This window comes from Capricornis sumatraensis, chromosome 2, assembly GCF_032405125.1.
Source record: "Capricornis sumatraensis isolate serow.1 chromosome 2, serow.2, whole genome shotgun sequence".
NCBI classification, from domain to species: Eukaryota; Metazoa; Chordata; class Mammalia; order Artiodactyla; family Bovidae; genus Capricornis; species Capricornis sumatraensis.
The window spans coordinates 120,974,973-120,997,402 of NC_091070.1; the positions used below are offsets into that span (position 1 = coordinate 120,974,973).

Sequence of the window (22,430 nt, forward strand, 5' to 3'; positions counted from 1 at the left end):
CAGACTGAAGTAAGCCAGAAAGAAAAACACCAATACAGCATACTAACGCATATATATGGAATTTAGAAAGATGGTAACAATAACCCTGTATGTGAGACAGCAAAAGAGACACAGATGTATAGAACAGTCTTTTTGATTCTGTGGGAGAGGGCAAGGGTGGGATGATTTGGGGGAATGACATTGAAACATGTACAATGTCATATGTGAAACGAATCGCCAGTCCAGGTTCGATGCATGATACAGGATGCTCGGGGCTGGTGCACTGGGATGACCCAGAGGGATGGTACGGGGAGGGAGGAGGGTAGGAGGGGTTCAGGATGGAGAACACATGTACACCCGTGGCGGATTCATGTCAATGTATGGCAAAACCAATACAATATTGTTAAGTAATTAGCCTCCAATTAAAATAAATAAATTAATATTTTTTAAAAAGTTGATATTAAAGCTTGACATTACATAAATAAATGTTTGGAAGCAAGTTGTTCTGACAACAGACTACCCTCCTCATTGCAATTTCATAAAATCTAGCCAAAGCAAAGTTGGTGTCTTGAGACCAGACTGTTTCCTAACCCCATGAGCCTCTTTTCTGGCCATGTTCCAGCATCGCAGAGGTGCAGCTGGAGGATGTGGGATCTACATACACGTCTCCCACATCAGCAAGTTTGCTTTCCAGTTTTTAAAAATTCTATTTTAGCTTCTTAAACTGGCATCTGGGGTATGGACACACAGTGGATGCAGATTTACCCAAGTGATTTCTTCTCAGTGAAATTAACTCAGCATAGTGGGGAGTGCCTGCCTGTTCCTTTGGAAGCAGAATATATTTCTTTGTCTTCCCCAAAGCTCACATCTAATCCCTCCTCCCAACTAGGTTTCTTCCCTAATGGGTACACATCATAAATCTAAGGCAAAGTTTCAGGTCACTTGATGGTTCAACTATTAAAGGCTCTGGGTATGTCCATATTAGAAATATTATTTCAAAATCTTCTGATAGAAAGTCAGTTATTTAAAAAACAATTGGTCCATAACATCCACCTTTCTTTTACCTCTGTGCTTCAAGCAATGATGTGAGCTGAGAAATCTGGTCCTTGTTATTTTGGACCCTCAGAAGACGTGTTCCCTAAATTGGACTTCGAATTTTCCAGTTGCATAGAGAGCTTTCCTGAGCCCAAGTTGTAGCCGATAGCATTGTACCCTGCTATAATTTTCTTCTTTAGGACATTCTTAATTTTTACACAGTTTGTCCTCTGTATTTTTTTTTAAGAGGAAAAGGATGGACACAGTACAAGTTGTGGCCCTTGCACATTAAGTTGAAACAGCTTCCATGGAAACTCCAGTGTGAGGCTCTGTGGTCCCTGCTGCCCCAGTCTCTTCTGTCTCTCTCTCTCCCATCGCCCCCTCCATGACTACTACAGCATCTACCTCGGCCACCCCTTCAACCACGGCAAAATCAACTCCATTGGGCTGTTGTCGGGCCATGGCCTCCAGCCTGAGGCGGTACTGTTCTGCCTCCTGCTCTTTCTTTAGGAGCTGGTGTCGGTACTCCTGGGCTCTTCGATTAGCCTCCTGGAGGCGCTGCTGAAGTAGCTCTCTTTCAGTGCCTTCCTGTAAAAGTAAGCCACACAGGTGAGGATTCCTAAGAGCAGACAAAAAGACAAGGGTTCAGGCCTTGAGAAGTCTGGCTTTCGTGTCTTTTGCCTTCTCTCCACCACTGCTAAAAATATTACCTTGCTCTCTTCCACACTGTCTGTCATTTCTTCTATCCTTGGTTTCTTAGTCAGTGGCAATTTCTCTGCTTCTTCTGCCTCTTCCTCAATGACAGTCTCCTCTGCAACCTGACCAGCAGGTACAGTTAGAACTATAAGCCAAAGGACACCAATTGGAGGTGATGAATACACAGTAAAACAAAGAGATTTTGCTTACTTTGAATAGGAAAACAAACTAAAACACATTCTCTAGTATCTTACTGTTCATGTTTCTTCGGATTTTAGAATCAACAGGTAAGGCATGGCTTTGTAGAGAGAAACCGAAAGGATTAGAGGCACTAAGAAGACTTCAGAGGGACATCCCTGGTGGTGAAGAATCCTTCTTGCAACGCAGGGGATGCAGGTTTGAGCTCTCTTTAGGACACAAAGATCCCATATGACCTGGAACAACTAAGCCTACATGTGGCAACTACTGAAGCCCATGTGCTGTGGAGCCAGAATGTCACAATTACTAAGCCTGCATGCCTCAACTAGAGAGTTCGTGCACCACAACTAAATATCTCACAGGATGTAATGAAGACCCTATGTGCCACTAAGACCCAGAGCCAAATACACATTTTTTAAAAACAGAAAGACAAAGACGACTTTAGAAAGGAAGGGCAATGATTTGCAGGTTTGGAAGCCATGCAGTTAAGACCCAAGCCTGAAGCTTTTATATAAAAGTGTCTGAAAAAAAAATTAATTAATTTTAAAAAAAAGTGTCTGACTACAGATCAGAAGCTGTGACCACTTAGCTTGCAATTCTGCAGGAATAACTTATCTAAAGTAGGTATAATGTCTTAAATAAGAATTTTTAAAAACCTTTCATGAAAGCAGTTTACCATTAGATATATCTAATTTAACTATTTCTCTTCTCAAGGATAAGTGAGAAAAGGGTCAACACATATGCATACAACATACAAGATGTACTGCACACCTATCAGAATGGCTAAAATTTTAAAAATAGTGATAACACCCAACACCCAATTCTGGCAAGAATGTGGAGAAACTGGATTATTCATAAATTGCTGGTGAAAATATAAAATGGTATAGTCACTGTAGAAAAAAATTTTTTTTTTACAAAACTGAACATGTATTTACCATATGACCCAGAAATTGTACTTCTGGACATTTACTCCAGATACCCGAAAATTTATGTTCCTATAAAGCCTGTACATGATGAGTCATAACAGCTTTATTCATATATAGCTAAAAGCTGGAGACAACTTAAGTAATTAAGTGATTAAATAAACTAGGGTACATCCGTACCATGGACAACTACTCAGCAATAAAAAGAAATGAACTACTGATACAAACATCAACTTGGATAGACCTTAAGGGAATTATGCTGAGAAAAAAAAACCCTATTGCAAAAAGCTATATACTATATGATTCCATTTCTATAACAGTCTTGAAATGGCAAAAGTATAATAATAGAGAACAGACGAATCAGTGGTCACCAATGGTTAGGAATGGGGTGGTAAGGGAAGTGCCTGCAGATACAGAGTAGTACAAGGAATCCCTGTGACAGAATTGCTTTCTGTCTCAACTGCGGTGGTGTTCATACAGTAAACTGCACAGAACACAAACTCACAAATGAAGGCAGAGAAAACTGCAAAAAAATTTCAATAAGGTTGGTGGGTTGTACCAAGGTAAATTTCCTCTCTGTAATATTGCACTATTTGTATATTACACAAAATAGTACAGTAGGCTTCCCAAGTGGCACTGGCGGTAAAGAACCCACCTGCCAGTGCAGCAGACATAAGTGACACGGGTTCAATCCCTGGACCCGGAAGATCCCCTGGAGAAGGGCATGGCAACCCGCACCAGCACTCTTGCCTGGAGAATCCCATGGACAGGAGCCTGGTGGGCTACAGTCCGTGAAGTCGCAAAGAGTTGAATTACGACTGAAGCGACTTAGCACACGTGCACAAAATAGTACAAAATATTTGTACTATTATTCAAAATGTTATCACTTGGGGAAACTGAGTGATAGATATACGGGATCCTTCTATATTATTTCTTACAACGGTACATGAATTATCATGTACAATTACATGTACAATTATCTCAAAATAAAAAGTTAAAATTATATCTGGGTTTTAGGATGCATTATGATTTTCGTTTAAAGCAAAAATTGATAGCTTCAATTGACAGCAGTAGAAAGCAGCTTAGATATCTGCTAAGTGGAAATGGAAGTTTTGTCTGGAATTTAAAATTTCTTACAGTTAATTCACAAAATTTTGGCTTTCATTCTTTGAGCTTGGTTAAATGCATCTGTAAAAAGTAGTGAAGTTTATCCAGGAAAAACCCTGAAAAAAATTTTTCCCCCTAGGACCTTCCCAGTGGTCCAGTGGTTAAAACTCTATGCTCCCAATGCAAGGGGCATGGGTTCAATCCCTGGTCAGGGAACTAAGATCCCACAAGCCAGAGGACCTTAAATTTTTATTTTTTTCCCTTAAAACAACTCTGATCTTAAAAAGGCAAAAAAACAAAAAAACACACAAACAAAAAACCTCCGTTCTCATTTAATTAATTCCAAGTAGTCTCTCACCTACTCTGTGAGTTCCCCCAAACTTTAAATGATAATGTCCACAAAAACATCAGTAGTATATTTCCAAATAAAATTCCAAGAATTTATGATACCAAAGCTTGGATTATAAAGGTTTAACTCCTACTCTTTCTTCCCATACTGCAAAGATCCATCAATTCAAATAATTTAAAAATTATAAAATCCTCATAATTATTTAGGCCAACTCAAATTGCTGATGACACAGAAGGCAACGATACCAACCCTTCTTTTTCAACCTCTAGTATTTCTGAGGAATGAAGTTGCAACGTTAGTTTCTCTTTTTTTAAAAAAATTTTTACTTAAGTATCTTTTAATAACTAATACATTCAGATGGTTCAAAGATTAAAAGCATATATACTGAAAAGCTTCTCGTCCATCTCTAGCTGCCCAGGTGCCCTGCCAGAAGGGAACCAATGTTAAATGTTATTTCTGAATGTTCTTCCAGAGATAGTCTAAGTCTACAAATATATTAGCAAATATACATATAAACTTATCCCTTTAAAAAATACAGTGTAGCATACTCTACACACTGCCTGTATCTTGCTCTTGTCACTTAAGGTATTTTGGAGATAAGACCATACTGGTATATAAGAATCCTCCCCATTGTTTTTAATAGCTGCATAGTATTCCATTGCATGAGTAGGGTATACCATAATTTATTTACCCAGTTCCATTAATGACTTCTACTTAGGTTTTTTTAATCTGATAATTACAAATAATGCTGTAACAAATAACTTAGTATATAGTTCATTTCTGTGTGTGTGAATATAAATTCATAGAAAAACAACTTTTTAACCAGAAGGTATGTGCAGCTTCAATACTGATACGTGTTGACAATTTGCTCTTCAGAGGATGCATTCACACTCTTACCAGTGATTTATAAGAGTGCCTGTTTCCCCATACCCTTGACAGCATCGTGCTTTAATGGTATATTGGTGCAGTATTTATATTTCTCTTGCCATAAATGAAATAAATTTTCCTATTTTTGAGAACCATCAGTATTTTCTGTGAACTACTAGTTTGCAATACTTGCTCTTTATTCTATCAGGTTATTGGTTTTACTCACATATTTTATATATATTAGGAAAATTTGACTGGTTTCAGGGTTTTTTTTTCTTTTTCAGAGCTTCTTTGCCCCATCTAGGATATGGCATTCTCCCATTTCCCCCTAACTTGCCCTAATGCTTCATTTTTAGAGGTGTGTTGAGTGTCTAAAATATCTTTTAATAAACAATTGTCCACACGGGACAACTCACCTTGCTGTCCATCTTGCACAGTCACAATAAATGGCTGGCCAATGCCTCCAGTAGGGATTGCAGTTTGGATATTACCCAGAGGGACTCCATCGGTCACTATGGTGATGACCCTCTGGCCTCCACTACCCACTACTTGCTGGATTGATGTATCAACAGAATTTCCCTCTATGATTTCTTCTGAATTAGCTAGAGAGGACAAAAGTAAATATAAAATTATAGCTTAAAAAAACAGGAGTAGAGGAATTTCAGCCTCCATGAAGTTGATAATATCAGGAAGAGAAAAACTTGAAATGCATTAGAAGAGTATTTTCTAAAATGTTTTCACTGACATGTTAGCTTTCACCAGACGGGTTCTATGTACAAATACATTTTCAAAATGTTTGTTTAAATATGCTTAAATTTTTGTTTTTATTTTGTAGTAAGTATCAGAGACCCTAATAGACAAATGAGCATTGTGACTCTGTAACAGAAAATAAGATATGCTGAGTTTCCCCAACATACTTGATCTTGGGACTCCTTTTTCAGGAAGTATCTTGAAAGTCTAAATAAATCTATAGAGCCTAGAATTATAACTATAAATTAGAGTAGACCTATTTCTATAAGAAATAAAGGCATTTAATAGAGAATTAACAAAATAACATGTCAAGAAGTCAAAACACTGAGGAAGTTTGATAGACAAAAACAGGCGGCTTCTCCCATGTGACTGATCAATAACATTAATAGCAGTGAACACTATTTACTATGGGCCAGTACTTTTCTATTAATAAGAACTTTACATGTATCACGTTGAATAAAGATTTTCACTTTGGTTAGTCAATATCCCCAGTAACCATTAGGGGAAACAGCTCCTACTACTATGAAATTTCTGTATCTAAAGAGTCACAAGGAGACTTTGCAACAGGGGTAGGGACTATCCACATGAGATGTGTTCAGGCAGTTCAATGGAAATAGAGCTTTCATACCTCTTAGAAGCAAAAAACAGTTAAATGTTAGAGCTGAAAGGACCCTGATAGATAATCTAATCCAACTACCATGTTAGAGATGAGGAGACAGACCTGAAGAAGTCAAATGATATATCCAACATCAAAGAGCAAATTAAAAGAATTAACAAGCACAAGTTTAATATGTTGCTTTTTCCTCTGCCATGTTGCTCATTCATACACATCTGAGTAGAGATCGTTATGATTGCTACCAGTTGGAAAAACAGAATTGGAGGAATGTTCTCAGCATCTAAATGTCTATGGCAGAAAGAAATCAACAATCTGCTTTCATTTATGATGGAGCAGATTGCCAGAGAGCTCCAGAAAGATTCCTAGATGACTATTTACCCCTATCTATTTGCCTCCTATCTATATGAAGTCTTAAACCTTTTCCCTGGAGGCCACTAGCTCTGGCTAAGGGACCTGAAACTTTTCTGTTTTAAAATCAGAAGGGCACTATACAGGATTTATCTCCACAAATCCACTGGGAATGCCAGAATAACATCTGCAGTGAAATGAAGCACGCCAACCTGGGGCACACAGGATATAACAATGAGCGAGGTAGCAGTCCCATGTATTTTGATGCTCTAATACAAGACATCTAGGCTGCTATTTTGAATCATTCTATGATAGTATCAGTCAAAACACAACACAGAGTATTTCCAAAACTCTGCTATATAAGACTAAACATTTCAATCTGATGTACCTTGAGTCAGTGCAAACTTGAAGCTGCAAGAATACAAAGGAGTAACTTACACATTCTCTGATATTATTCAGCTGACTGATTATATCACTTAGTGATTTTTCATTGTGATGCTCAGTGACTCTACATCCCTTTATCCTAGTTGTCTCTAACCATAATTCTTTAACATTTCATGGAAATTAAATCTGCTGGAGAGTTGAAAACAAAAGAAGAAATGGTGATTCACCTAGCAGATATCCTTTACCTACCTGTGGCTCTGTGTGAGTTGGAGAGGGGGGCTGATGCCTCAGCAAGAGCTGCAAGGGTGGCCAGCACTGAGGTGGTAGAATTTGAGAAGTGTACTGTTGAGGAGGCATGGGGGTCACCTATTTTGGTAAAAAAGGCAAATGAGGTCCAGTGGAGAGAATAGAGATGAACTAAAATGGCTTATTAAATAAAAATCTCAGCTTTTCCTTAATCTTGCTTTCTAATACAAACTTATATAAACCGATTATCATGGTATTAAAACTCTTAAGGTTTAAAGTTTTCCCTTTAAAGTGGATTAAGATAATATGCTTGGTATAGGGCCATTACATTCTCTTCATCTGATCATTCTCTTGGCACTGTCAAGGCTGAGCATCAGCAGCTAACACACCAAGAGTTCCAACCACTCCCAAGGCTGGCTGTACAGAGCTCTTCTTGGCAGCCGGCAGTAAGCATACAGAGCATGCCTCACCCCAAGCTAGGCAGTGGTGAGGGACCAGGCCCCTCCTGGGCTTTAGTCAGTCACGCCTCTTCTATTCACCAGCTCTTCTATTTACCAGACAGGTGAGAAGACTAGGACTGACCTCAAGGGCAAGGACAGTTAAAAACATGAAGTTTCACATTTTGAATGTCAAAGGATAGTACAATTGATTGATGTTAAAAAATAACAATTACTTAGTTTAGTTATGTCATGATGTGCTATTTTTAAAAACTTCATTCATAACCTTTTCCCCTATCTATGTGATATACTTACAGCTAAGTTCCAAGAGGGAAGTGCATTAGATCTGGCAACAGGCATGCCTAATTTTATGAACCGGAAGTATTACTCAACAGTTTTGCATAAATCCAACTTTTATAACATGAATTGCATTTCCCCAAGTCTTTCACTATAATTTCAGAGATAACTTATTGTACCAATTGCAAAGTAATTGCCGCTTGGCGCCAAATCCACCCTTCTTTGCTGTGCCTTGTGATACTGAAGCTGAATCCTATAAATATTTCCTGTCATCTGGCAGGAGATTAAGTTTTATCACATAGAAGTGACTGCTCCCCATACTGGCTATTCCTATATTCTTTAGAGTTCTCCTCACCTCTTAATAGTTATCCATTGTTACTAATAAGTTTTTAGAAGTTAAGTTTATAAATTATATATTTATAATATATAAGTATTTCTGACATATAATAATAAAATTATGTATAATCAAGCTATACCACACATAATTTTGTCTCCTGAATGAAGTGGACTGGTACACTCATCTTTTTAAAACCGTAATTAGCGTTATTTATTTTGGCTGTGCTGGGCCTTCACTGCTACATAGGCTTCTTTCTGGTTTCGGGGAGCAAGGGCTACCCTCTAGCTGTGGGGCACGGGCTTCTCATTGCGGTGGCTTCTCCTGTTGTGAAGCGTGGGCTCCAGGGCACGAGGGCTTCCACAGCTGCAATTCCTGGGCTCGAGAGCACAGGCTCCATTAGTTGTGGGGCGCGGGCTTACTCTGCGCCATGTACGAACACATATCTCCCGCACTGGCAGGCAGACTCTTTACCCCCGAACCACCAGGGAAGCTCTAAATATACCCTTACTTTTTGTTTTCTCAATAGCACACCTTAAAAAAAGTCAGTTATCTGTAAAATACTTTCAAAGCTTTTGGATGATGACTGTGGGAGTGAAGATAAGGGTGGAGAAAATAATGATATCCTTATTTTAATTCTCTCATACTCAAGGAACCAAATAGTCTTAGTGAAACACAGTGCATGACCTCTAGACAGAGCTTGTGTCAATCTAATGACCTTGTAAGTGCAAGATTAGCTACAGCTTGTACTCTAATTTTCCTGCTTAGTTCATGTTTTTTATCACTCAGACTATCATACCAAGTGCTGACATAAGAACTCACAAATGAAACAAACGAGGAACAAGCAAGTTTTAGATACATCCCTCATGGAGGTTGTAATATATGTGACAGTAAGTCACTAACAATAAAAAATACACTGCTATTATATTCTCACAGTTAAAACACACACAGACAAACACACAAACAAGGCTGTTATACTTAAAGTTCAAGTAAGACAAATCAGGTAGGCCATCAAGCTAAAGGAGACTACTTGTGTAGAACTGCTTCATGAAAAAGGCAGTATATACTTTTTAGCACATGATGATTCCAACCTAAGGGTATTTGTTCTCGCTCTAATTCAAACATAATGACTCACCCAAATTCTCTTCAATAACAAGATGAAGAAAGAACATTTGTGAAAAATTAGGTTTAGTATTCTGACCGAATACTACATTGGAAAGTTGAAACTGAAAAGAGATGATACAAATGATCTCTTTAGACTTATCCCAGAGAGTTCTGGGAAAATAAAGTACTTTACTGTTAAATAATGCTAACTGCTTCATTTTAATACAAGACCCCCATCAAATAAAGTGAAATGTGCATGGCTGCTGTTGTTTTGGAAGGAAAATGGCATTGTTAGTGACAATTTGTTACCTACTCAGAATGTGGCTAATATAAATAAACTCTTCAGATCAGGATTTAGGGGCAGGTGCTATGGTTGGCTAGGCAGTCTCACCAAGTCAGTGAAAACTGGTGGTGGTGGTTTAGTCGCTAAGATTCAGAAAAATTAAGTAATTTGCTCAGGGTCATGCAGCTAGTGAATGTCAAGAGCCCAGATCAGAACCTAACTGTTAGATTCCAAAGCCTGCACTCTTTATGAACCAATACAAGGCAATTCGTACTTGACTTTGGAGTGCATCTTACGATTCTACAGAAAAAGGAAATTTATCTTCATAACTCTGTTTTGCCCTGATTAATATTTAAGTTAAGTCTGCCTTCTCCAGTCACTGCAGTTTGATGGTGGCACTGATAATAACTGATATCTTTAGTCACAAATGGAAAATTGAAAGCGATCTTTACAGTCTGGATTTTGGTATCAAAAATATCCACCAAAATGACAATCCTAGGATACTTACAGTTAATTCTTAAAAAAAAAAATTTATGTATTTATTTTATTTTTGGCTGTGGTGGGTCTTTGTTGTTGTGTTCGGGCTTTTCTCCAGTTGAGGCAAGCAGGGGCTACTCTTCATTGAAGTGCACAGGCTTCTTACTGTGGTGGTTTTTCTTGTTTCAAAGTATAGGTGCTAAGTGTGTGGGCTTCAGTAGTTGCACTGTTTGGGCTCAGTAGTTGTGACTCCGGGGCTCTAAAGCACTGGCTCAGTAGCTGTGGTGCACAGGCTCAGTTGCTCCACAGCAAGTAGGATCTTCCTGAACCGGTGTTGCTTGCATTGCAAGGCAGATTCTTAACCACTAGACCACCAGGGAAGCACACTTTCAGTTAATTCCTAAAAATATTGTTGGATGATGGAAAACAAGAGGGCTTCTCCACCATTCAGGAAAAGAAAATCCTCAAACCCAGTTCAACAACACAACCCGAATTTGACTCAGAACTTTTCTCCTTTCTTTTATCTGCACTGATAGGCCAATCCCCTAAAGGAAAACAGCGAGGTAGAACTGCTTCATGAGTAGGATGACACTGGAGAGATCAGCTCTAATTATGTGACGGTTCAGCAGTTTCAATTTGCTGCTGTCAACATACAGAAGAGAAAAAAGGAGGAGGTTTGCCAGAAGCAACATGACAAGCATGATATAGGTCCACAGGAACCAAGGCTAAGAATCTTTATGCTGCATGCCTTCAACTTTGCTTATCATTTCAGATTACAGTCTGGAGAATTTCAGTAGTTAGACTAAAGACTTAATTCTACCCCATGTTGTAAACATATTACTTTATTGGCTTCTAAAAACTTTTGAATTAAAAAACACTTGCTCTAATCAGTGTGGCCTGAACCACAACAAACCCAAATGGCTGTGAATATTCTGATTACATATATACATATATTTAAGCTAAACTTTTAGAATCATCCAGCTGAAAACTAAAGCATAGCAATTTTAAATGACAGTTGATAGCTTATAAAATGAAGGGCACTACTGCCCCCTTGTGGGCACCAGAGAGTCAACCTTCACTGAAAAGTTACATTTTCATTCAACATTAGCTATTACTGCTGCTGCTGCTGCTGCTGCTACTGCTAAGTCGCTTCAGTCGTGTCCGACTCTGTGCGACCCCATAGACAGCAGCCCACCAGGCTCCCCCGTCTCTGGGATTCTCCAGGCAAGAACACTGGAGTGGGTTGCCATTTCCTTCTCCAATGCATGAAAGTGAAAAGTGAAAGTCAAGTCGCTCAGTCATGTCTGATGCTTAGCGACCTCATGGACTGCAGCCTACCGGGCTCTTCCATCCATGGGATTTTTCAGGCAAGAGTACTGGAGTGGGTTGCCATTGCCTTCTCCGAGCTATTACTGAAGCCCTGCTATAAAATGGGTACTGAAATACAAAATCTCAGTCTCACCACAACCTCATGAAGTAGATTATTATATTCTAATTTATATTCTAATTTATATTTAATTATTATATTTATATTTAATTATTATATTTAATTTATATTCTAATTATATTCTAAGGCTTAGGGAAGTAAGTAGTATTTCTAAGATCAAGTATCTTGCTGCTGCTAAGTATCTTAGTCAATGAATAAATCAGTATTTGAAAGCAGTTCTGGAATGCAAAAACCTTTGTATAATATGTATCTATTCTTTCTAGTTTATACTGCCTGTCAATAATAATACATCAGTCAAGATCTTCCTCTGATATTTTACAAACAACTATGAATACAGTTGTTAATTTTTAAATGAAAATCGGAAACAGAAAATGAAACCCAGGATCAGTAGGAACATTTATTTAAACGAGGACATAATTTTTCTCATTGTAAAACAAATATCTGTAAGGAGACGTTGAAAATAAACTTGATTTGCTCCTTTTTATTTAAAAAATTTATTATAGTTGATTTACAATGTTGTACTAGTTTCTGCTGTACAACAAAATTAGATTTGCTCCTTTCTAGATAGATATTTTATTTTATTTAAAACATAAATACTGTGTACTGTGTATTGGTGGTACAGTAGATAAGGCTCTGCCTGCCAATGCAGGGGACGCGGTTTGATCCTGCGTCCGGGAGGATCCTACATGCTGCAAAGCAACCAAGCCTACTAAGCTAGTGCTCTAGAGCCCATGAGCTGCAACTACTGAGCCCACAAGCAGCAAGTACTGAAGCCCACACTCCTAGAGCCTGTGCTCCTCAGTGAGAGAAATCACCACAATGAGAAGCCTGTGCACCCAACTAAGAGTAGCCCCCGCTTGCCACAACTAGAGAAAGCCTGAGTAGCGACAAAGACCCAGAGAGAGCAGCCAAAAGTGAATGAATTAAAACAAATACATACACGTGTCAAAAGAGCAGCACCAAGGGCTTTTCTTTGCTATATTGTTGTTTTATATGTTCTCAAGAACAAATCAGGACTCTTAAACTTTAGTGGAATAACCATACTTACCTCTTTTATATAAGCATCCAACAACCATTTATGTTTATTTTCTTATTTGTTACTGATTTAGACTACAAATATTTAACTATTTTCCTTAGCAGTACCATATTAAAATACCTTATATTTTCATTTTGGGGTCAGACATAATCCTTCAACAGATTAATCTGTAGAATATTTTACTTTTAACACAGTTAAGCATTTATGTATAATCCTAAAGTATGATCTTCCCTTCCTCCAGAAAGAATAAAGCATTAGCTTTAAAATCTATTATAAATCTTCCATTTGGGGAATATTTTAATAAAGGAGGGGATATCAGACAGAGTATTTATTCATCTTATTTAAAAAACCTGTAATTCAGGTTCGTTTTAAGTCTAAAATAAATGTCACATTATCAGAACATCACCTGAGGTTGTCTTGGTGCTGGCTGAAGAAACAAGGCTTGCGAGGTTGACAACTTCTCCTGACGTGAAGATGAATGGGGTAGCCATAGTCACAGGGTTGGCTCTCTCGGGATTAGGATTCACCTGATTCTGCATTGCTTCCTATAAAACAACACAAGATATTTCAAAGTAAGAACATTTATTAACTAGCCTCAGTTATACAGTTACTGAACAGCCATGCCCCCTCTCCCCTAATGCTCTGTCAGGCAGAACTAGTTCTGGCACACAATGTCCTGGGGACCTCCGAGTTCTCATCAACACCACTGTTTTTTTCTCAGACCAGGGCAACAGAGAGCTTAGGTTGTTTTTCCTATTATTTCTACCTTAAAAAAAAAAAGGTGTATATTTGCAAAAACCTTTAGACAATTCACTTAACCTCTCTGGACATTGGTTTTTACTTTGAAAAATCAAAGGGGGAGCCTAAAAAGGAATTTTCAGCACTAACATTCTATGATCAATTATGTACAAGACATGGTGCTAGCTGAAGATCCCTGCAGAGAATCTACAGAGAACAATATTCTCCAGAGTTTTGTCCAACTACTTATTCCATTCTGCTACTGAAGAAATCCCTCAGAGAATATATGACAAACAAACAAATGCACACCAGATTTTAAAGGCTTATTTCCATATGTTGCATTTTTGCTTTCAGGGATATCTGCACAATTTTGGTATAAATATGCTTATCTCTATTTTATTTCTTTGGCTTTTTTTTTTTTTAACACACAAATATCCCTTTGCTAAGAGTTTCGATTGAAGCAGGTTATCCATTCTCTGGTTACCGTAAAATTCCTTCTTGAACCCGCCCCTTCTGCCCTCCATATCACTTCCTTGATTCTAGCCCTCATTGACTCTTCCCTGGCCTAATGAAAGTCACTAGACGGTAAAGAATCTGCCTGCAATGCAGGAGACACGGATTTGATCCCTGGGTCAGGAGGATCCTCTGGAGAATGGAATGGCAACCCACTCCAGTGTTCTTGCCTGGAGAATCCTGGAGACAGAAGAGCCTGGTGGGCTACAGTCTGTGTCACAAAGAGCTGGACACGACTGAATGACTGACACTACTACTATATGGTTCTTTAGCATTGTCTTCTCTCTCAAGCCTGTGTACCACACTTCAAACCTTTTAAAAAACCCTCTCATATCAATCCTATATTTAAAAGCTTCCATTGGAACACCACAAAATAGTCCACAATCTTGCACACCCCTGTGTTCAGAACTCAGCCTTTCAAGTCTTAGCTCCTGCCACTCCCAAACTCTGCTTCTCTTGACCAATCTCTAGGCACAGAACTATTAATACTTACTCTTTCCTGATCATTCCATGCCCTTTCACACCTCTGTCTCTTTGATTTGCTTTTTCTAGCCTAGAACATCATTTTCTCACATCTCTGCCTAATGCTCCTTCAAAACTCAGTTCAGAGTCTACATATACTTTGATCTTTGCCTTAAGCATGATCAAAACTCCCTCCCATAACACCTACTAGGTATCTGTTTATCATCATAGTATTCAATCACTATAGTATTATACTGCTTTATATTTGGTCTTTACCTTCATTATGCTGTAAACACTCCAAGGACAGCGCTATGCCCTATTAATCTTTGTATCTCTCATCCTGTTATTTCCTATATACACATACTGGCTTAAGAAATCAATGGATGATACCATCACAGCTGATTTTTAATTCTGAGATGGTTTCCTTATGACTCAATATGCTTTAGAGCTATGTTCTCACATCAGTTGATGTATGTTCATAAAACATAAGAAGGCTTTTCATATTATCCCAAGTCAAGCTTAATTAAAAAAGGAAATTTTCATGGAGAAAAAAAAATTCTAAAGCCAAATAAATCTTATTTATGTACTGGTCACAACATTGCTCTTCAATCACCACAAATAACTCAGGGTTTTACAGAATTTTTTTTAAGATATTAATGACAATCACAAGACTGAGACATAATGAAAGTACTACTTTCATAAGATACAGAAAATTCAGTTTTGATTCAGCTCCTACAAAAAATCCGTAACTTCAGCTAAAGTATACTGTGGTGGTATAAAAAGAACAGCACCTGAAGGATGACCAGAATCTCAGCATTGTTCTTCTCCAGGGCTATGTCAAAAGCAGACTTATCAAACTTGCTGAAAGCATGGACGTCAGCTCCATATTTGATAAGCAGCTCTACAACATCCCGATGGTGGTGCTCTGTGGCCCAGTGCAAAGCTGTCATCTTTAGCATGTCCTTGGCATTCACGTCTGCACCATTCTGTCATAAAAAAGTAATTTTTTTCAAAGAGATACTGGTTATAGTAGCACAGGTACAATATCCCATCACCAGATACTGAGGATTTCCATAGTGATTACACATACTCAAATTTAGAAATGTTTAAGAAATATCAAAGGGAAAAACATGTCTAAAATTCTCCTGCATGCTGACAGACACAATGCCTTAAACGAGAGGGTCTTTTAAGGACATCACTGGGAAATTATAACAGATGGGAGAGAAAGGGGAAAAGAACAGATTTTTGTTGCATTTATTAACAGTAAGCTGAGTGCCTGAAAAAACAGGCATAAGAGAAAGAACACCTGCAGACGAAGAATGAAGAAAAATCAATAGTCTGTTTAGCCTTCAAAAGATTAGAAAGTAAAATACTCAAAGCTATGATGACTCTTGAAAGAGCTACAACTCAGTGCTATAAACTGTCCTAAAGTTGACCTTTTCCAACCTAGTTTCCTAATGCCTGTTTAAGTTAGAAAATAGGAAGGTTATTTGTCTTTTTTACAATATAGACCCGCCACTATTCTTGCTTTACCCTAACAAGTAGTTCCACGATGTGTGCATGTCCATCAGCTGCAGCCATGTGCAAAGGGGTCCTGTCCACTTTGGTCCGTGCATCCCTGCTAACTCCTGCTCGAAGGAGCACTTCTGCTGTGGAATAATGACCATACTGGGCTGCAAGGTGGAGGGGTGATGTTCCAAGCTGCGGGGAAATAATACTCATTTAATATCAACTGTGTGCAAAGTCCTAAAACATCATTAAGTCGCTTCAGTCATGTCCGACTCTGTGTGACCCCACCGGGCTCCTGTCCCTGGGATTCTCCTGGCAAGAACACTGGAGTGGGTTGCCATTTACAGGAGGGATACAAATGAAGAACAGGAGAAGCCTAGGTTCCTGTCCTTGGAGAGAGAATCTGGCTGGGCAGATAAACTGAAGAAATGATTTACTTAAAATTAATATACTAATGGACAAATATACATAGTATCAATTAAATAAGTGCAAAGTATAATGGCTTTAAGTCAGGTGGACTTAACAGGTAAAACTCCATAATGGCTAAGATTTTAAACAGGGCTTAGAAGGTTAAAAAAATAGAAGAGAGCATGTTGAGTCAGGAACAAAGTGGGGGGATAGGCAGGTTCAAAACAATTCTTGAGAAAAGGGCAAAAACTAGAAAGTGACATGTGAAATTTAGGGTGCAAATCTAATTGGTTGAAATAGAAGTTTGTTACCACAGTAAAACAAAGCAGAAAGACTGATGAGATGAAGAGCCAAAAGAAAAAAGATTAGCAATAGTGTGTCAACAGCAACAAACAAGTCTGTATCATCTCCAAGTAAATCTTGTTACTATCAGAGTTATCCATCAGCATCCATTTGGTCAGAGATCTATCCCTTTCTTTGGGTTATGCTCTTTAATTTAAAACCTATTTCATTTATTCTTTGCTTTTCATATATTCAGTCTCTCTGCCTAACTGGATTTAACTCACACTGTGCTTTTCAAGTCTATTTATAGCAATGTTAATCTCCTGGGTTTCCTTTCTTCCTTTTTGTGATGTGTTGGCCTCTAAAGTTATTAATTAATCACCTCAGAATAGAGGACACTGCTTATTGAATTGTTAAAATTAGGCAATGCTAACAAAATCTATGAATACTAAGCAAGCCCATGTTATAACCTAGACCCTGGATCTTCTGACACTCTGCTCTCCAAGCTGATTGTTCAAACTCATGAAATTACACCCTCCTCTTTAGCATTTTTTAACAGTGAAAAAGGAAACAAAATGGCTAGGCTATTCCTTATTAATGAGGACATTTTAGAGAAAAGGAAACCAGTTTATTAGTTTAGAAATGTACTCTTAGTATACTGATTTTGTTTAATTTCTAGCTAATTACAGAAGCCTATAACCCAAGTACACTCCAGAGAGAAGTAAACCTTTTAGAAAATACTCTAAAAAACATTATAGAAAATTACAAGTATATAATACCTTACAATTACCATCTATCTATCCACAGGAGATTCATTCAATTTGGAAAACTAAAAGAAAACCATACATTCAGATGAAACAAAGATAATGAAACTCTTGTAGGAAGACTGAGGCAGAAAGACAATAAAGAAAAATCAATTCAGACTATTTAGTCTTTAAGAAAAAGGCTACTAATAGCACACGCTGGGAATAATTAAGAAAGCTTACCCAGTCTGTGGTGAATGGGGCACCATTTGCCATCAATGTTCTCACTTCATCATCTTGGCCTTTTCTTGCTGCTTCTAGCAACCTCTTCCCTAAGTCCACCAAAGACATCTTTATACATAGGAACACAAATTTTCAGGAAGCTGTAACTCAAACACAAAGAAAGATGCCTGTAAAAATATTTTTAGAAGACCTCTTGTATTAGAATATATGTAAGATACTTCTCAAGTGGACTATCTGATAAGGCACTTCTTTTCTACTTCAATACAAACTGTCAGGTATTTGCAAAGTTTCAGGCCCTAAACCGTAGTTCCCTCACTTTCAATCTCCAGTAAAATACTTTGAAAATACATGAAACACACTGCTGCCTTTCTAGCTTAAGGACTCAGTAAAACAGCATTGCATCCCTTCGAAACAATCATGGGTAGAAATAATGTGTTATATACACACAAAAAAAATGAATAGGCAAACCAAGGATATTGAGACTCGGGTACGTGGAGGACACTTTTTCAAAAATGAACAGAGATGTCACTGCACCTGTCAGAGGTGTCTCAGCAACACCTAGAGTTTTTTAGTCATCAGTTTGGCCAGATTATATACTTTGTTTAAGAGTATAGTTATGTCTAAAATCAGAACAGTTTTTCACTTAATAATGCTGGCATTATTAAATTTTTGTGAAAGCTCACAGTAAAATAAAAGCATCTGAGTAGGAGAGTTTTTTCGTTGTAAAAGGCATACAGTCAACTCTCCGTCATTTAAAGAAAAAAAGAGGACTTCCCTGGTGGTGCAGTGGATAAGAATCTGCCTGCCAATGCAGGGGACGTGGGTTTAATCCCTGGATTTGGGAAGATTTCACGTGCTGGGGAGCAACTAAGCCTGTCCACCTGTGGGCTGGAGCATCCTGGAGCCTGTGCCACCCAGGAGAAGGCATCACAAGAAGCCCGTGCACCACAACAAAGAGTAGCTCCCGTTTGCACAACTGAAGAAAGCCCAAGCGTAGCAAAGAAGACCCAGCACAGCCAAAAAAAAATGCTGCGTTAAACACATGAAATCAAAGGCAATAAATGACGGAGATTGTCTTAAAAAGCAACCAAAATGGCCATTTAAATTGATAGTTGTTGTAAATTAGAAACGGGCCTGGGTATAAATTCAGAGTTGCAGAGGATAATAAGTTCCTGTATGCGACGGAGAATTTTCTGAATGGTATATCATCACCACACATTACAAATTTTCCAACCAGCGAGGAAATGGCTGTTCTTGATAAATCTAATTTTTATTATCTATTTGCTTTCATCTTGTACTTTTTTGTCTTAGTTGCTCTGTGGCATATGGAATCTTCCTGGACCAGGAATCAAACCTGTGTCTCTGTATTGACAGGCAAATTCTCAACCACTGGACCACCAAGGAAGTCCCTATAAACTTTCCTGATAAAATGAGTGGTGATACTAATAACTGCAATTTTTAAATATTGTATAAAATACATCAACATTTGGATGATGGGCATTGTTTGGTGAACTAATATTTTTCAAATGACCCATATATGTCACAAAATTATGGTCAGGTAAAAAGGGTCATTCAAAGTGAAAGCAGATCAATGGGCTTTAAGGTAATCAAGTATAAAACATTCATTGACATGGTTTCAGATTCCTCACTGCAACTAACGTTTAAGAAATTGCCTGCCACTTGTTGGGTTTTTGTGTAACATAGAAGAAGAATAATCACCATTACCTGAACAAGCTATTAAAACACTCCTCTGGACTTCCCTGGTAGTCCAGTGGTTAAGAATCTGCCTGCCTGAATGTGTTATATCTATATATAAAAAAAGTATCACCAAGCCCTAAACACTTCTATAGGAATTCCCTGGCAGTCCACTGGTTAGGACTTGATACTATCATTGCTGGGGCTGGGTTCAATCCCTGGTCAGGCAACTAAGATCCTGCCTCAAGTCACACAGCACATTCCTTCACCTCCCCCTCAAAAAATGAAAAACAAAACAAAACCCAAAACACCTCTACGATAACTGATCACTAAGGGAAAGAACGTCCTACACAGGAATGTTGAGAAATGACATGCAGCAGATTAAATTCTCCTAATATTGAAATTTCAGCTCTATTCTCTACCACAAAAAAATATTCAGGCATAGGCTGAGGTATCTGCTTAAGGAGATACCTAGTTTGGTTCACATTCCTGGGAAGCTGAAACTTCTGGAAGACAAGATCCTTTAATTAGGTTGATTTTAATCCCACTGCAACTGGTGTCCTCAGCTCCTGAACTCTAACAAAATATTTTTGAGCCATCAATTTTGTCCCCTACAGTCTGCCTTCATATATATGTCAATTTTATAACTTTTAAATCATATTTATGAGTCTGTGTATCAGTACCTCTAAATGACAAGTGACCCAAATGTTTCATCCCATTGTTTAAACAGGCCACCAAAAACCTTATTTCTTATTATAAATTGTAAGTTAAACTCTGGGGTCAGAATGTGAATAGGCTGTTGCATTAATCATTTGATAGGAAAAAAAAAGTTTCCTAGATATGTGTTCAAGGGTCTTTTCTCCCCTTATTCTCACTCTTTGCTTTTAAAAGTAAAATGTATTTTTAAAATAATGGCATTTTGGGGGGACTATGTGTCATTCTCCCATATACCACCAGATGAGAGATGCAGTAAGGATAAGAGACAGTCTAGGCACTTCTGAGCTCCCTTGATTACTAAAAACAAAAGGAAAACATTCTCCCTTAGTGAATGTACCTCCACTTTCCCTACTGATCTAACTTGCCTCCCAGGATTTTGAAGATGAATAAAATAACAGAGCATCCACTTCCCCTCCCAAACGAACACACAAGAATTTTCAATAAGTTTTTTTAAATAACTGATGAAGTGCTTGAGCTCTTCACAACAACATACTCTATTACAAGAGAGTAATTTCGCTTGTTGATACAAAAATTTAGGTGGGGCACTTCTTTCACTGTTATCAAAGCATATATGAGCATAGATGCTTAAGAACATCTCTTGTGGACTGGGTGGATCAAATGGTACAATGAAAATACAGTCTCAGATGGCCAAAAATGTTAAGTTGCTGAAGGTAAATCATAGAATATCCTTTTCCATAGATGTTTTAAAAAGAGAGATGAGAGAGAAAGGTCCTTCTGGAAAGGGAGAGAAGAATGGGATGTCTGCGGGCTCAAGAAAATCTGTGAGAAAAGGAGAATGGTTAGGAAGGAGAAATGGAATTGAAGAGTCCACGATCTGACGACCTTTTTCTATTGCACACGTCCCCACTGCTGCGCCAGCTGTACAAACAACTGTGCAAGAACTGGAGGCGGAACCCTCACTGCTCTTGCTCAGATTGCTGAGCTCATTAATAATCTTTAGGCTATTCCTGGGATCAGAGAGTTAGGGAATCCTTTTTCTCCTCCATTACAGCGATGTTCAGTCTTTCCGCAAGAAGAGTCAACTAGGGACAGGAGCCAGGGTCTCAGCCTCGAGGGCAGCCCCCGGCCCGCGCGCCGCGCTGCCCCCTAGCGGTCACCTCTGTGGCCTTGGCTTCCCTCGGTCCAGCTCCCCAGCCCCAGGTCTTACACCCACCCCCTTCTTCACCTCCCAGTCCCCTCCCCTTCCTCCCAGCAGCATCCCCTTCCTCTCCTTCCCTCAGCCGCCCCCGCTCTGGCGAGGGGGCGCCGCTCCGACTGCACCGAGAAGTTTGGGGCCGAGCTGGAAAGCGGTGCAACTTTTCGCGGCAGTCTCCCTTCCAGCCCTGACGCCCCCTCGAGCCCATGCATCTCTTTTTCCCCCTCACCTCCTCGTCCGGGACGCTGCCGGCTGTGCTTTCACCGAGCCTGCCAGTTTTGTCCTGTTTCCTTTTCTAGTTAAGACTCCCTGTCAATGACGGTTACTTTTTGGCCTTTTCACATATGCATATTTGGGGGGCCTTTAACCCCCCCTCGTGAAGAAATGGAGGCAGCAAAATGGCGGACCCGGAAGTGAAGACTCGGGGAATATAATTTCTGGCGGAGGAATCTATGAAAAGAAAATGATAGGAAAACCGTGTTTGTATTCGAACAGAACGATGATGCGCCCCTGAGGTCACTGTCTATCCTCGGAAGGCCTTTTGAGGTAAAATAGTGTGTATTCGAGACGTTTTAGACAGGACTATTTAGCGAGGCGGAGGATTGTCGAATACGTGTCGTATAGGTCCGGCAGGGGACGGACCCGATGGTTTGTTTTGGCGCCAAGAACCTGGTGAAATCGGATTCTGCCCGTCTGTCCAGCTGTCTTTTGGTTGTTTTTAGGAAAGGCATGTTTCGCGGTCCCACCCTCGGGTGAAGATGTCTGGGACGTTGCACGGTTTGCTCGTGAACTGAGCTCTTGTGCCGGACGGACATGTTTTCCGCTACAGCCTGAATGTAAGGATCCTAGAGCCAACCTGTCAACAGTTATTTCTTGGCGGGGGCTTAGAAGAGGATGGAGCAGGAGTTTGCAAATTCTTTTAGGCACCTTACTTGCCAGTTGATTCCCATCTCCACCTACCATTCGCCAGGAACTAAAGGACAGCGCGAAGTCGAGAAAGAAGACTTTGGAAAATAAATAGAAAGGGAGACATCACTGCTCCACTCTTTAT

General features: G+C 39.0%; 1 protein-coding gene across 1 annotated transcript; it reads right to left on the reverse strand.

The window, feature by feature from the left end:
- Nucleotides 1-1,302: 1,302 nt before the first annotated feature.
- On the reverse strand, nucleotides 1,303-21,746 carry GABPB2 (GA binding protein transcription factor subunit beta 2). Its single transcript, XM_068965168.1, has 9 exons — nucleotides 21,609-21,746; nucleotides 17,812-17,951; nucleotides 16,160-16,327; nucleotides 15,418-15,612; nucleotides 13,320-13,458; nucleotides 7,502-7,618; nucleotides 5,571-5,756; nucleotides 1,725-1,855; nucleotides 1,303-1,602 (listed from the first exon to the last, which is right to left on the reverse strand). The coding sequence occupies exons 2-9, from the start codon at nucleotides 17,917-17,919 to the stop codon at nucleotides 1,303-1,305; spliced, it is 1,344 nt and encodes a 447-aa protein (XP_068821269.1). The 5' UTR covers nucleotides 17,920-17,951; nucleotides 21,609-21,746.
- Between the last annotated feature and the right edge of the window lie 684 nt (nucleotides 21,747-22,430).